This window comes from Megascapheus bottae, chromosome 2 (assembly GCF_031878675.1).
Source record: "Megascapheus bottae isolate mThoBot1 chromosome 2, mThoBot2.hap1, whole genome shotgun sequence".
In the NCBI taxonomy this organism is placed as follows: Eukaryota; Metazoa; Chordata; class Mammalia; order Rodentia; family Geomyidae; genus Megascapheus; species Megascapheus bottae.
In genome coordinates, this window is record NC_143510.1 from 83,634,681 (window position 1) to 83,651,112 (window position 16,432).

The 16,432-nt window shown below is 40.3% G+C and overlaps 1 protein-coding gene across 1 annotated transcript in view; it reads left to right on the plus strand.

Moving 5' to 3' along the window:
- Stab2 (stabilin 2) overlaps nt 1-16,432 on the plus strand; it is a 139,527-nt gene that overhangs the window by 17,503 nt on the left and 105,592 nt on the right. Inside the window, exons 2-5 of the mRNA XM_090353973.1 lie at nt 5,802-5,935; nt 8,065-8,183; nt 14,168-14,253; nt 15,161-15,230. Of these exons, the coding sequence (XP_090210099.1) occupies nt 5,802-5,935; nt 8,065-8,183; nt 14,168-14,253; nt 15,161-15,230 (409 nt within the window). The remainder of the gene's footprint in view (nt 1-5,801; nt 5,936-8,064; nt 8,184-14,167; nt 14,254-15,160; nt 15,231-16,432) is intronic.

The window sequence follows — 16,432 nt, forward strand, 5'->3', positions numbered from 1 at the left end:
GTTTGTGCAAATTTCCAGCTCCCAGACTACAGGACAGGTAAGATGAAACTTCTAGGGACGTTTATGCTTTCTTTGTTGTTGTTGTTGTTCATTTTCATGTTGTGCTCAGAAGCCTTTTGTTTTCCCATAGCATCATGGGAAAAGGTTCCTTTCTGGGCTTCACGAAGTCAAGAGAAAGTTTAGAAGGATAAGGTCCAGACCCTGTATTCAACCTTAGAAGCTAATTTCAGTGCTGTCCTTTACAGATCTGGAGGTGCTGGCCTCAGTCCTCACTTCCCTCATCATTTAAACACCCCCATCTGTCCACTCCTGGAAACTAAACAACTCACAGTGGAAAGATATCCTGGGGAATTCCAGGGCTGACAGAAACAAATGCTTACGATACCCATCAGGCATTCATCTACCCTTCCTGGCTTCTACAGCCCAAGTGAAAGTGCTCAGATGACCTTGACTAAGGCCCATGTTCAGTCCATCTATACAGAAGGCTCTAGAGCAGCTCATCCAGCTGTCATTGCAGAGTGAGGCCACTTACCTGTGACAGCCAATGAGGAGGCACATTTTGCAATACCTGATTTCTGACCTATTAAGAATAGGCTGAGGGCCAGGCCAGGCTCTAGTGGCATATACCTGTTATTCTAGCTATTCAGGAAGCTGAGATCTGAGGATTCAGGTTCCAAGTCAGTTTGGGCAGACAAATCTGAGACACTTATCTTCCATTAACAAGCAAAAACTGGAAGTGGAGGTATGGCTCAGGTGGTAAAGCCTCAGTCTCGAGCAATATAAATAAATAAAAGCTGCTAGAGCAAGAGTGCAAGGATCTGAGTTCAAGCCCCAGTACTGGCATATGTGTGTGTGTGCATGCTCACATATGCATGTGCATGCACACACACACACACACACACGATTGAAAACGCATGTTTCTGCATCCATGCCAAGCAAATGTTTGCCCATAAACAACTCTATTTTGATGGATCCTACTCTGATAATGCTTTTTATGAAGACATTGGAAAATGGCCTCTGGTTGGAAGATAGCTAGTGTTGGAGAGTGTAAGCTTTGCCTTTCCAAGGGTCTGCTTAACCATGTTTTGGAATCTGAGTCATAGTTGACCGGCTCACCTGACCCCGAGCAAGTAACTTTGTCCCTCTTAGCATTCATTTCTGCAGTGACAGTGAGCCACAGAGGTGGAAAGGATCATTCCTGCAGCATCTTCCAACAAGATTATGTTTCTGCCTACTTATGAGAGATAACGAGTAAGCCATTCCATGTCAAAAAGGCAACTTGAAGGTCAAAGGATTTCTTTAAAGACAGTTGAAAATAGAACCTATAAAGAAAAAAAAAGTCAAAGGTGCATCCAGCCAACCATCCAAGGAGAAATCCCCATGCATGGAAAACTGCTTTATATAAACAAGCAGGGGACTGGGGACTCAGCAAAGTGGAAGAACACTTGCCTGGCATGTACAAGTCCCTAAGTTCTGTCCTCAGCTCTTAGAAAAAAGTCATTCTTTTTTTTTTTAAGTCTCTACATTTCCTTACAAATGGGGCGATGTCGTTCTTTCTGACAGCAGTATAGAATTCCATTGTGTATAAATACCACATCTTGTTGATCCACTCATCAACTGAGGGACATCTGAGTTGGTTCCATATCTTTGCTATGGTAAATAGTGCTGCAATGAACATCATTGTGCTAGTGGATTTAGTATGCCCTTGTTTCTGGACGATTGGGTAAAAAATCATATTAAGTGAAGTAAGCCAGACTCAAAGGAACATAGGCTCAATAGTCTTCCTCATTTGTCATAATCAGTAGAAACCTTGGGCTCTCCTAGCAGACAATAGAACAAAATCTAGAGACATTAGGCCAAATAGTATGACACTAAATGTAAGGACCTCCAGGACAAGGAAACAAAAGCCATATAATGAATGAATGTTGTCCTTAATGTACTATGTTATCTCTCATCTCTTTTGCCATCCCTTGGTTATCTCATATTGTTACAGTATTTCACCTTGTTATCTGATATATTTTATATGTGCTTAATTGGTTATTTGAAATTGGATAGGGAAGGGGGGAAATCAAGATAAGCAGGGGGAGGGTGGGAGGGAAATGGGGACAATGTCATGCGAAAGAGTATCAATGTTTGTGAAGTTATGCACCTTCTATCTGGTGAATATAATGTAACCCTTCTATTAATTACAATAAAAAATAAAAAAGAATGAAAGATCATCAGAGCTGGCTGAAAGAGCTGAACACAAGTCTAGGACAATGCCTAGCTCATAATAAAGACTCAATCATTTTCTTAGATAAAATAAAAACCAGCAGGTGTTGAGATAGCTAAAAGGGGGTTAATATAAGCTATACATAAGTGTGTATTATACATAAGTGTTTTATTATTCCATAAAAACATTCCAGACATATTTGAGTTCAAATGATCTCCACATGAAATATTCCAATTCTTTTTTTTTTTGGCCAGTCCTGGGCTTAAGCTCAGGGCCTGAGGACTGTACTTGGATTTTTCTCAAGGCTAGAACTCTACCACTTGAGCCTCTGCACCACTTCTGGCTTTTTCTAAGTATGTGGTACCAAGGAATTGAACCCAGGTCTTCGTGCATGCTAGGCAAGCACTCTACCACTAGGCCAAACTCCCAGCCCTCCAATTCTTTTTAAAGCAGAGATTTTTCATTTTCTTTATACCACTTTAGGTTAGTGAAGAGAAAGAGACCATTAAGGAACCAAAAGGCAGTAATTACTGCATGCATGGATGAAGAAGTCCTAGGGAAACCCATTTTTTAAATGACAAGATAGATTTTAATAGGGTAAAAGAGATGGGATAAGAGTAATTGACGGAGTAAATGTGATCAAACTATGCTATATGTATTCATGGAAATATATCACCTCCCTTATAAACCCCTGCATTAATGGGAAATGTGAAGGAAAAGGAACATCAACTATCATATGACCTTTGACAAGTCTCTGCACCCTTGCTCCTTATTCAACTCTAAAAATGAGGATAATGCCCTATTGCTAAAGCCATGACCATCAAATTAAGCAATGCCTTTGGAAGTGTGCACAATTTGTCCTACAGATGAGGTTGCTTCTCAGGCAGACTTTATATATTACCACTTCCACTGTGCCTGTTGGGGACCGACTGTGGGGTCAATGACCTTGGACCTGACCTTGGACCTACACAACTGTATACACAAGGAAGTAACTCTTATCATGATGACTTTAAGCAATGTCAATCAGTTCTTATCATGATGACTTTAAGCAATGTCAATCAGTTCTTATCATGATGACTTTAAGCAATGTTAATCCTTTCTCATATTAAAATTTGAATTCTGATACTCAATATCTACTGGTTGTTGTTCCCTTTTCAAGATCTCACTTAGACTCTCTTGGGCTGTGGCATATGGCTCAGCCTCAGATTTTTCAGAAGGGTCCTTTAATTCATAAAGTTCCCTTAATTCAAGTTCAGCATTCTCATGTTGAGGATCTATGCCTTCACTTACTAAATTCCATACATCAATAGCCTCTACTGGGGTCTTTTCGGGGCCATATACATTATAATAATTTTTAATTCTTTTTCCTATCCGCTGCCAGGCTTTTTGGAATTCCTCCTCTATAGACCTTGGGCATGCCTCCTCGAGAAACTGTAGGAAGCTCTGAAGTACCCCTTTTTCCACCCACATTCCGTGGGCTTCAAGTAGGCCTGTTAAGATCGGTAAATATGACATATAGCTATTAACTTGACCCATAATTTTTTCTCCTGACTATACACTCTCCTAATAGTCCTACGACGTGTTACTCACCACAGGGGGGGTCCTTCACCTTGTCCCAGATTTTCAAGTCCCTGTTCAGGCGCCAGTTGCCGGGGCCAGCCGGCAGCAAACCAGGGTTCGCGGATTGGGATTCCTGAAATAGGGGCAAGGACTAGGAAAAAATAGAAGAGAGACAAACAGATGGAGTTCGGGAGGACTACAGCCCAAGTCAGCAGTCCAAGAAGACTGTGAGCTCCAGACTGCCGCCTAAGAGACTCTCTCGTTTCTTTTAAGTTCCGACCTTAAATACTCTTCTTAAAACTAGGGAGTTGCCAGAGGCTACATTCATACAAAATAGTAAACAAATCACATATAGGATAAATGAGAAAGGATTAACATTGCTTAAAGTCATCATGATAAGAACTGATTGACATTGCTTAAAGTCATCATGATAAGAACGATTGACATTGCTTAAAGTCATCATGATAAGAGTTACTTCCTTGTGTATACAGTTGTGTAGGTCCAAGGTCAGGTCCAAGGTCATTGACCCCACAGTCGGTCCCCAACAGTGCCTAACCAGGGCTGGCCTGGGGGATGAGCCATGCGGTGTGGGAGACTCGTAGGAGACATAGCTCTCTCCCCCACTGGAGAGCAAAGGCTCCTACTGTCTGTCCCACTGGAACAATCATGGAAAGGTTAGAACTTGGACACAAGATGCCTGATGAGTATGGTTTTTCAGAAGGCATGGTTCTAAGCAGGGAAGTAGAGAATAAAGGCTCAGTAGCCCACAGGAGGGGAGAGAACATTCCTGTAAGATAAGCCACAGGTAAAGCATTGAGGGTGGACAGATTTCACAAGCTAGCCTACATTGATGTGCTACTCCAGATACTGAGCCAGGCAATTTGTCCCTGCGACATGACCAAAAGGCCCAGAGCCTTGAGTGCCCTTATTTGATACCAGCCTCCTTTATAGTGATAGCAAAAGAGTGCCTTCAAATTGCATTCTTAGCCTGAGATTGCAGGCGTGTGCCACCAGGGCCTGACTGAGATCTACGGATCACATTTCAAATCCAGTCCAGGCAGGAAAGTCCATCAGACAGTTATCTCCAACTGACCACCAAAAAGCCAGAAGTAGAGATGTGCTCAAGTGGTAGAGGGCTCACCTTCAGTGAAAAAGAAGAGCAGGATCTCTGCCTCAGCATCAGAAGCAGTAGGAGTTTATGAATGCCTGGCAAGAGGAAATGGGCATCACTCATGTTAGCAGTCACTTCTCTGCCACCCCAGGTTGTCAAATAACAGTGCCTCACGTCTATTTGATGTCCCTGTTTTATTGGTTCCATCCACTAGGATTCATGAACACCATGAGGCATCAGACAGTCTTTTAGGAGTGGAGGCTCCAGCCAAGGACAGCACAGAGAAAGATCTCTGGTGCTATATGGCCTACTTCTAGTTAGATGAACAGCCATGCATTACAGGTGTCTCTGGGATAGGAGCTGTGTCCTTCACAGCATTTAGCACCGGACTGATCTTGCAGCTGATGTTCTTATTGAATTAATTCTGAAAGATAATCCTAAAGGCCTAATGACTTGTGCTCACTTGTCCTTGAACAACCTGTGTTAGCAATTTCCTATTTGAGATGTATATCATGAAAGATATTCCAGGTTCTTTGTGTAGTATGGGTAATCATATACAGATGAGGGATGATACATGCATGGCACAAACAGTACGCTTCCTTCTACTAGAGACAGAGCAGACATTACTCATCTATCCCAACACTCTACGGGAGATGTTGAAAACAAGGAGCCAGTCATTACCAATCATCCTCATTGTTTTTTCTACATTCTATAGAAAAGAAGCAAAAACAACACTTGATCTATGAGAATGTTAGAGGATGACACTAATCAAGATGTACTGCATTCACAAACTGCTTTGTTAAATGTCACCTCCTTGGTATAACTACCTAAAGATAAGATCTTTTTTTACATTGACCAAGACAGTTTTTCATAAGACTCTGATAAAGAAAATTGGTATTCTTTGTTGTGTTCCAACAGGAAAAAAGATGTGATAAGGAATCTGTTCTAACCATTAGGACAGAATGCCGATCCTGCCTGTTCAATTTTGAAATCAAGTGCCCAGAAGGTTACACTAAGGTTACCAACAACTCTGTGGGTGTTCGTGATTGCAGGTACTCATTATATAATAATAATAATAATAATAACAATAATAATAATAATCATAATGTATCCAAGTCTTGGCACTCTTGTGGTTCCAAAAGCTTGTGCAAAACATTTCTTTGCTTTTTCTCTAAGAATACATTGAGCCCACACTGGGATAACTCAAAACTTACTTACAAACTTTAGTCTATAGCATATGCTACTACTATTGACACATCTTAATATAAAACTGACTTACTTTGCATTTCATATATCATTCATTCTTCCTCTTTCCTTTCCTTGCTTTGAAATTTTGGTTTTGGTTTCATTTGGAAAGATTTCTAGCCTGAATGTGTAAAACAAAACAAAACAAAACTTGAATGTAATAAGCTGAAGCTCCTTGATACTAATTAGAAAGCAAAGAAAGGGAACAAAAAAGATTTCAGAGCTGGGTGCTGGTGGCTCATTCTTGTAATCCTTGCTACTCAGTAGGCTGAGACTTGGAAGCTCAAAGTTCGAAGCCAGTCCAGGCAGGAAAGTCTGTGAGACTCTTACCTCCAATTAACCTCCAGAAAGAGAAAAAAGAAAATGGAAGGGGAGTTGTGACTCAAAATGGTAGAGCTCTGCTAGCCTTGAGTAGAGCAGAAAAGCTCAGGGACAGATCCCAGGCCCTGAGTTCAAGTCCTATGACCAACAACAAAAGGAGGAGGAAGAGGAGGAGAAGAAGGGTGGGAGGAGGAGGAGGAAAAAAGGAAGAAAATGTCAACATGGTAGTTAAATACCAGAGGGTCACACCTGTAATCTGAGCTACTTGAGAGACTGAGAACTAGATTATAATATGAGGCCAACCCAAGAAGAAAAGTTCACAAGATCCTGTCTCAGCCAATTGCTAACAGAGTAACATATGCCTGTCATTCTAAATGACATGAGAGGCTGAGATTGTGATGATAGAGTTTCCAAGCCAGCCTATGCAGAAAAGTTGGGAGACTCCATCCTAACAGAGGGATGACAGTTGGGGTAGCATATACTTGTTACCCCAGCAACTACTGGAAACTTAAAATAAGCTGAGAGCAACCCAGCTATGAGCCCAGGCAAAAAATTAAACTCTAGGCTGGTAGTTTGGCCTAGTGGTAGAGTGTTTGCCTAGTATGCACAAAGACCTGAGTTTGATTCCTCAATGCCACGTATATAGAAAAGGCTGGAAATGGTGCTGTGGCTCAAGTGGTAGTGCTCTAGCCTTGAGAAAACCCAAAGATAGCACTCAGGCCCTGAGCCCAAGCCCAAGACTGGCAAAAAAAATTTTTTTAATTAAATTCTATCTTTAAAATAACCAGCAAAAACCAGGACTGGAGGTGTGACTCTGCAGTTGAACATCTGCTTAGCAAGATGAGGCCCTGAGTTCCCACTCTAGAACTGATAAAAGATGGAGACAGTTGAGGATGGCAAGGAGGAGGAGGGAGAGGAAGAAGAGAGGAGGAGAGGGGAAGCAGGAAGAGGGAGGAAAAGGAAGAGAAAGGAAGGAGAAAAAATACTTTGGCTGAACATTTTGTTGAGTGTTACATTCTCTTTTCTTTCATGACCTTTCCCTTCTTGCACTGAGCACTAGACACTGTGAGCATTCTGAGGCCCATCTCTTACATGTGCCCAAACCGAATCATTTCTTCTGTCTACTAACTTCACTTCAATTCCACTTGAGGTGCTTCCTCTTGTGTTCCTAGCTTTTTTCCTCCATTTAGAACAATTAAAAATAATTGGTGACGCCCAGGCACTGGGGGCTCACACGATCATCCCAGCTACTCAGGAGGCTGAGGTCTGAGGATCAGGGTTCAAGCTGGTCCAGACAGGAAATTTTATGCAACTCTTAATCTCTAATTGCCCACCAAACACCTGGAAGTGGAGCTGTGGTTCAAGTAGTGGAGTGCTAGCCTTGAACAAGAAAGCTTAGGGACAGTGCCCAGACACTGAGTTCAAGCCCCATGACCAGCACAGAGAAAAATAGAAAATAATATAGTAATGATTTATGATCAAGTTGTATTCTACCTAAAGAGCCAATTACATTTAATCTCTATTTTTAAAATATGGTTAAGTATACAGATCTAGAACAATCTCGCCACCTGGCTTGGGTCCTGATAGGTGAACATCCTCTCTTTCTTCCCACAAGGTACACCCTTCAGGTCACAGCATACTCTTCCCTGTCTATTCCTGGGTGCCGCCATATTTGTAGAAAGAACTACCTCCAACCTCAATGTTGTTCAGGACACTGGGGCCCGGACTGCCAGGGTAAGTAGTGCTACCCTTTAATCCTTCTTTTTTAATGGCCCATTTAACAGAAATTTGAGGTGATGAAAGTCTAACAAAAGTATACTAAAAGCAACATTTTCAAGAAATTTCTATCCCATCTATCTGTAGAAAAAAACATGTGTTTTTATAAATAAATCTATTTAATTTTCCTAGAGATCTTCTCTAGAAGAATTCTTTTCTAAATCAGAAAAGGGAAATTGAAAAGATACTCATTTTCATGAAAAATAAAAAAGATTAATTGGCCAAGGAAGAATGTTGGTCAATTATGATTCCCCCCCCCAAAAAAATAACCCCAACTTCTTTAAGAAGAAATTTTATTGTATCTCAAAGACTATATTAGTATATAAAAACAAAAAGACCATGAAGCATTCTAAATATTTAAATCTTAGGGTGGAATGAACAAGCTCTATCATATTGAACTAAAGACACTTTAATGTAAAGAAAATGCATGTATTTCTTTGCTTAAGATTCTTTTGTGATTGCTGTCCTTAATGTACTATGTTATCTCTCATCTCTTTTGCTGTCCCTTGGTTATCTCATATTGTTACAGTATTTTACCTGGTTATCTGCTATATTGTATATATGTTTAATTTGGTTATTTGAAATAGGATAGGGAAGGGGGGGAAACAAGATGAGGGGCGGGGGTGGAGGGAGAACCAAAACATGAGAAAGGGTATCAATGTTTGTGAAGTAATGCACTTCCTATCTGTCGAATATAATGGAACCCTTCTATTAATTACTATAAAAATATATGAAAGAAAAAAAGAAACTGCATGTAGTAAATGTACATATATACAAATTAATTCTGACCCATTCCACTACACTGTCAACCACCAGTAAAGTCTCAGTTGAGGAGCAACCCAGATTTTCATGGTCATGAACCTTCCTTAGCTGAAATGAATTACAGATGTTGATATTTGCGATATTAAGCAAATGATGTGAAATTCCTCCTCCCTCCCCTTTTTGGGTAGTTAAATCATATATATTTTTAATTAATGAATTTACCACTTGTTCCCTATCATCTAAGATATTCTAAGGGTCCACATGAAGGGAGAAATGAGTTGGATTTTGCTTTGTTGGTTTTTTTTAATAACATAAGCAAATTATGCATCATTCAGACAGCTAGTAAGAAAAATACTGAGTCCTATTTTGTTATATATAAAACCCCTAAATTTGTTTGGCTTGTTTCAATTTTGCTGAAGGTTTCTTTTCTCATATTACTTCTAAATAGTTGAGCTTGCCTTGTATATACTGTATGTCCCCTGTCTGGTTTGCTTTGGTTTTCTTCTTAACTAACAAGTTAATAATTTACTAACTTCCATTTGTCCAATACTGTTGACAGATGTTCTTGAGAAGTACTTGGCTCTTAATTACATGATAATTCTTAAAACAAATCTCTGAGTTAGATAGTGATCTATGACAAGATTATTTCTTGTCAGTTTCATTTAAGGATGATAAGTGATCGAGTTCCAAGTCTGAGCTTGTTCAAGTTTGAGCTTGTCCAAGCACTGAAGGCTGTTTGCTCTCCTGCATTGTTTCACTGCTTAAAGTAGGACTTGTAAAAAAAAAAAAAAAAAAGATGGACTGGGACTTTGGTCTAGTGGTAGAGTGCTTGCCTAGCATGCACGAAGACCTGGGTTTGATTCCTCGGTACCACATACATAGAAAAAAGCCAGAAGTGGTGCTGAGGCTCAAGTGGTAGAGCTCTAGCCTTGAGAAAGTCCAAGGACAGTGCTCAGGCCTTGAGCTCAAGCCCAGGACTGGAAAAAAAAGATGTGTATGTGTGAGAGAGAGAGAGACAGAGTCAGAGACAGAAAGAGAGAGATACTCTACATGTTTTTCTAATCCCGCCTTTGGTAGTCCTTTCAACCTATCCAGTTAGTATGTTCCTTGCTGTGCAGGATCAAGATTTGAAATTAATTCTCCTGGCCATTCTCTCTGTGAACTGCTTTCAGCCAGCATGTTGATACAATGTACTTCTTAGAATTTAGCACATCAACATCAGAGATTTAGAAACCAAGTATTATACTCATAAGCCAATGTGTTGGATTGAAACCCATTTGTGTAACTATCCTAAAATAATTGTAAAAAGATTTTAAAGCTATTACCCTACACTTGCAGATTTCAAGGACTGTTTTTGTGTCAGATGTGGCTAATACTACCTCTAGTTCTTAGAGACATCTCTGTATAACAGAAAGAACTTATAGATTTGCTTTCTTCTTTCTGGTCAATGAAAATGAATCAGCTATTACATTATTAATCCCACACAGGGTAGACAAGAAACTGCTTTGTTTAAGATACAAGAGTTGATTTGTCTAATAGAATGAGCAATAGGCCACAGCCAACAGAGCAAAAGAAGACAGAGCCAGCAACCAAAAGACTTGGTCTGAATATAGATCTTCTACTAGTTTGGGCAAATGGTTTCCTGCTTATGCCTTAACTGTCAAATGAGAAGTGACCGAGCTTTACTTTATAAAACTATAGGAAGATTTTCAGACATTATTCTGAGCATTTAACAAAAGGGACTTGGCAAGAAAGCAGTAGGTAAAAGTTTTATGAATCAATGAATGAATAAATCATAATTAAAATTGATCTCTACTCATAAAAAGCAAATAACCCTTTCTCTGGGCTCTTTTTTTATATCACAGTGGGCAACTTTTTAAACATCAGCAGGCAAACAGGATTCACAATTGATAGCCGATCCTTTGCTATTACATACTCAGAGCAGGTAACTGTAAGAAAGGATCATCTTCATATCAGGAGCATCTAAAAGGATTCTGTAAATGCTAGTGCATATTCTTTGGACAGGTCTAGAGGCCAGAGAAGCAAAACATTAAAAAAAAGAAAAGCAAGACTAGGACATTATTTTCTGATGACACTTATTTCTGTTGCCCTTTCACTGGGCAAAAGGCTACTTCCCTTTATCTTCTATTCCAAACGTCCTAAATGTCGCCGAAGCCTTCCTTCCTGCCGCTAAGGAAGAAGATAAATCCTCCCGTTGCTTGTGCCTTTTGCGTCTCCCCCTTAGCTGTAGTGAACTAGAGCTCCTTAGGAAATAAAGTTACAAGGAGGTCCCTGGTCTAATGATGAACAGGAAGTTTACTGTCTTCCTTTAGACCAACAGAGCAGCTCATGATTTGCTGACAGCTGATAATGGTTACATCTGTGTGAACAAAATCATGAAGAGGAGCCACCAGAATAGACGGGAACAAAAAGGAAACATGATAGTAGCCAAAAGAAATCTTATCAGCTGTGTCAGCTTTACAATGCTCCAGAATCACGCCCATGGAGCAAATTCTATAGAAGCCTTTGCAAGCACGATTTCTGAGAATGCCAATTCATCATCTTTATTCTTAATGGGGGCCTGAGGAGATAGAAAATGACTTGAGATGCAGGAAATACATGTATACCCTTAGCTTAAAACTGTTACTTAAAAACCAAGCAAGAAGTTGGGCACCATTGGATTACACCTGTAATTCCAGCACTCATGAGGCTGAGATCTGAGGATTGTGGTTCAAAGCCGGCCTGGACAAGAAAGTCCATGAGACTATTATCTCCAATAAACCACTCATAAAGCTGTAGCTTAATAGTACAGCTCTAGCTTTAAACAAAAGAAGCTTAGGGACAGTGCCCAGGCCTAAGTTCAAACCAAGCAAGTAGTTTTCATATAATATTATTAAGACATTATATTTAGGCTATAGAAAAAAATGAAGTTTCCCTAAATCTCCATAGTCATACTGCCTTTCTCCAAAATTTCTTTCAAAACTGGCCAATTCGGTAAGATCAAGAATTTATTGGGTATTATATATATATATATGCTGTACCTCAATATATGGATATATGTATTACGTATATATATATATATATATGTGGGTATATATGGGACAGTTCTAGTCATCTTCTAGTGTGTGCAGAGAAAGAAAGAGATGAGACCTCACTCACATATATCCTTAGCCTCAAAGAGCTCACAAAATAATAAGTGACATTGTCACAAAAGTAGATAGAGAAAATAACCTGAGAGCTCAGGTGAGGGTTCTGAGAACTCAAGGAGTTTAGCAGCATGCACAGTTTGCCTGTCCACAAAAACCTAATCACTCCAAGCCCTTACTTCTAGACAGTATCACAATGGAAATTAGTGCTTCAAGACAAGAATTTATAGGAGGCACACTAAGTATTCACAACTCAACACTAAGTGTTCACCTTTAGCCTGGTGCAATCACAAGTCCCTGGGACACAAGGCTGAGCCAGGATAGAGCATTTCCTTTGGGGAAAAATGCCATACCTCTGCACAATATCCCCTAGGAGATAGAGACTTCCATCCAGCTTTCACCTTTTGTACAGCTAAAGGCAAGCATCCAATATCTAAGCATGGGTGGAAGGCACTGATTGCAAAGAGAAGCGTTTTTCAGAAATAAGCACAAGGTTGGCCTCATCAATTTCTTCCGCTCACAGCAAGAGACATGCTGGCTCTTTTCCATCTTGGAAAAATCTTATTTTACTTGTCATGAAAACACAAAGAAAGGATTCTTTGTCAGTTTTGCCAGTAGTAGGATGCAGTCAACAAATGTTGACTGAATCAATTCATTAAATGAAAGGCTTATAAAAGCATATACGCCACATACAACATTATAAACAATCCATATACCAAAGTTCAATGGGAAAACTTATCTGACATTTCTATGCCTCTGTGGCTGTTGGTACTACATTTTTATGATTTTTTTTTAAATTTTTAATTAATTATTGTGATTCTTTATGAAAAGAATCCAATTTCCTTTTAATACTGGCTCGAGAGTTATGTACTCATGATTTCTGTATCATGTTTTGGAAATTATTTGGAGTTTTTTCCATAGATAAATACGATTTAAAAAAAAACTTTATTTGGGCCAGGAGCATAATAAATGCTTGCTTAGCATGCACGAAGTCCTGGGCTTGATTCCTCGGTACCACATACACAGAAAAAGCCAGAAGTGGTGCTGTGGCTCAAGTGGCAGAGTGCTAGCCTTAAGAAAGCCCAAAGATAGTACCCAGGCCCTGAGTTCAATCCCAGGACTGGCAAAAAATAACTCTATTTCTTCTTCTTCTAAATTATATTCTCTTATTTAATTTTTTACCTCCTTCTACTGTCTATATTTGATGTATTGCTAGATTCAGTTGGCTAAAATTTTGTTAAGAAATGTTAAGTATATGCTCATCAGAGATGTTGGTTTAGAGTTTTCTTACATGATTCTGGAACCAGACTACTAATGTTCTCTTTGTGGAGTGAATTAGAACTTGTTCTCTCTTCTTCAACATCCTAGAAGAGGTTTTGTAAAAATTAGTGTAATTTGTTCAATAGAGGGTATTGGGCTATTTCTCCTTGGCTCACCATGATTTTTAATTTCTCTTTTAATTTCTGCACTAATTTTGGGTAGTTTGTAGTATAATATGTGAGGGCTTGTGAAATAAGATTACTACTATTATTTCCAGGTCTGTGACTTTAATTCAGTGAATGAAAATGAAAACATCAAGGGCTGGGATTTTGGTCTAGTGGTAGAGTGCTTGCCTAGTATTCACAAAGGCCAGGGTTTGATTCCTTGGTACCACATACATAGAAAAAAGCCAGAAGTGGTGCTAAGGCTCAAGTGGTAGAGCTCCAGCCTTGAGAAAGTCCAAGGACAGTGCTCAGGCCCTGAGCTCAAGCCCAGGACTGGCAAAAAAAATTAAAAAATAAAAGAAATGAAAACATCAAATCTCAAATCTGTGAGATGTAGTTAGAGCAGTGTTTAGAAGGCAAATGACCATTTAACACCATCTGTGGTCAGCAAACTTACTCAATATGACTTGAATCATTTCAACTTTGTGGAGACTTAGTTTATGTCCCCAGCACCTAGCAGAACCCATGGCATGCAGGAGATGCTGACTGCATCCCCCCGAGCGCTGTGCTCCCTCTCCAGTGAATGAATCTGGGCTGTTTCACTTCCTAGAGTGCCCCGGGGGAGCAGCATCGCCCTGCAGCCGCAGGGGTAGCTGTGATGAAGGCATGGAAGGAAAGGGGAGCTGCTCCTGTCAAGTAAGTTCCAAAATGTGTTCTCCCACAGAGGAATGGGAGGGAAGAGAAATGGGCTCGGAGGGGGGGGGATCAGCAGAAGGGAGGGGGTTCTGGGGGGAGGGTAAAGAAGATTGAATATTGTCAAAATAGACTGCAAGTATGGAAGTGGAAAGAGGAAACCTATTGGAGCTGTTATTTCTTAGAAGGACATGTGAAGAGAATGTAATATAGGGGGTGATTGGAATCCTTCCGTAAAACTGATATAAGCCAATAAAAAATAGATCCACAGAGAGAAATAGAAAAAACAGACTAAAAAAGAAACTTGTTTTCTCTTTTCCTAGTTCTCCCATTCTCTTCCTTCCTGTTGACCCTCCTTAAATGCCCCCACTTATTAGAAGTCTCTAAGAGTAGTGGTCTTACCTAAAACTAATAAATAAAAATTTGGAACAGCAACAAAATGGCCTTGAGGTGGGTTAGTGAACATCTCCCCTTATGGGCTGGGTCTGAAAGATCATCAGATCATTGAGGTGATCTTGACTAGAAAAATAAAATAAAATGTAGATGTGCAGATGCTCCATGAAGCTACATAGACATTGAGACCATTAATATCACCCTGCTGGCCACAAGTGAATCATTAGTTGCTGTCTTTAGCTTGACCCACCACCAGATGTGCCACCTGAAACATTGTTTTATTTCATGAATGTGACTTGTTGCAAGTTTGCACCCTTAGAGGATTTTAAACACAAAGCAATGCTTCTGCATGGGATTGAGTTCAACTTCCTTCCCAAATGCAAAACCAAACAGAGCATTCTACCCTCAGGAGAAACTGTTTATCTCTGCCACTCTCTCCATGGGTGTCCTGAGTGACGAAGGAGTTTTACCCAAGGTGACTTTGGGTCTCATGGGATCCCCCTGGGGTGTTTTGCAGGAGAGATTTGGTGGGACAGCCTGTGAAACCTGTGCTGATGACAACTTATTTGGATACAACTGTTCATCCGGTAGGTCTGATTTTTGTGTGATGGATGGTGAAAGATCAGCCTTGAATAGTTAGAAACAAGCCTATGCAGGAAGTTGACCACAGAGCTAAAAACGCAATGCATCACTCAACAGAGACACACAATGTGCTGTGTTCCCACCATCCCCTGACTGTGTTCTATTCTGATCAATGGTATCATGGCTGCAGCGTCAGAGAGGGAAAGATCACAGCAGGAAGGGGAGAGCCCCATCTGTAACAACCTTTCCCTCTAGTACTAATGAAAGAATCAGAACACTCCCTTCTAAGAGCACATTCCCATACCTCATAACCTTCCACTAGGCTCTACCTCTTAAAGACCCCATGCCCTCTGAGGCCTAAGCCGCTCATATACAAACCCTTATAGGACAAACCCAATAACCACAACACTTCATTGTGGTGATTTCTTATAGTACCAGTGGGAAGCTAATGCATACAAAGGTCGGAAAATAGTTGCAACTCCTTGGTTCTTTCAGCATCAGTGAGCACTCAGGCTGAGAAGCCATTGTACAATTCACATAAAACCTCAAGCAAAGAGCTGTGAGTGTTGAAGTTTTGCCTGAAGGTCCAGAATTAGCAGAGCTTAAAGATAGCTGGTGGGGCAGGGGAGGAGACTGTCAGACCTAATGCCTCCCCTGCACCCCCCTCCTGCAAAATTTCCCAAACATATTGGATTGCCTTTCTCCAATACCACCTCGGTTCTAGGATACAGAAGAATCTAATATTGGTAGAATACTTCAATTCTTATACTTTGTATTAGAAAACCTCCCACATGCATGTATGTATACATGTCCAACTCCCATCAATTGGTTCACATACTCCAACCAGAGGATAGTGGACCTGTTGCTTCCTTCTAAGCCATGGAGTGTTGGAGGGCAAAATTTACACTGTATCACAATCTCCACAGTGGTAGACATAACTTTTGTTGGCCAGATGAGTAAATGGATAAATGAGTGAATGAATGATGTAGCTCACTCCAGTAATGCTATCCTGAGTAAGAAACACAATTTCAAGTGGTAGTACATGAAATATTAGAGCCATAGATTCAGACTTAGACTGGCTGTCAGCTCTAGATTTGCTAATTAGCAACCATTAAATTGGTGGGTAGATGGAAGGGTAGATGAAGGAGGATGAATGGGGGGATGATGGATGGATGGATGGATGGATGGATGGATGGATGGATGGGCA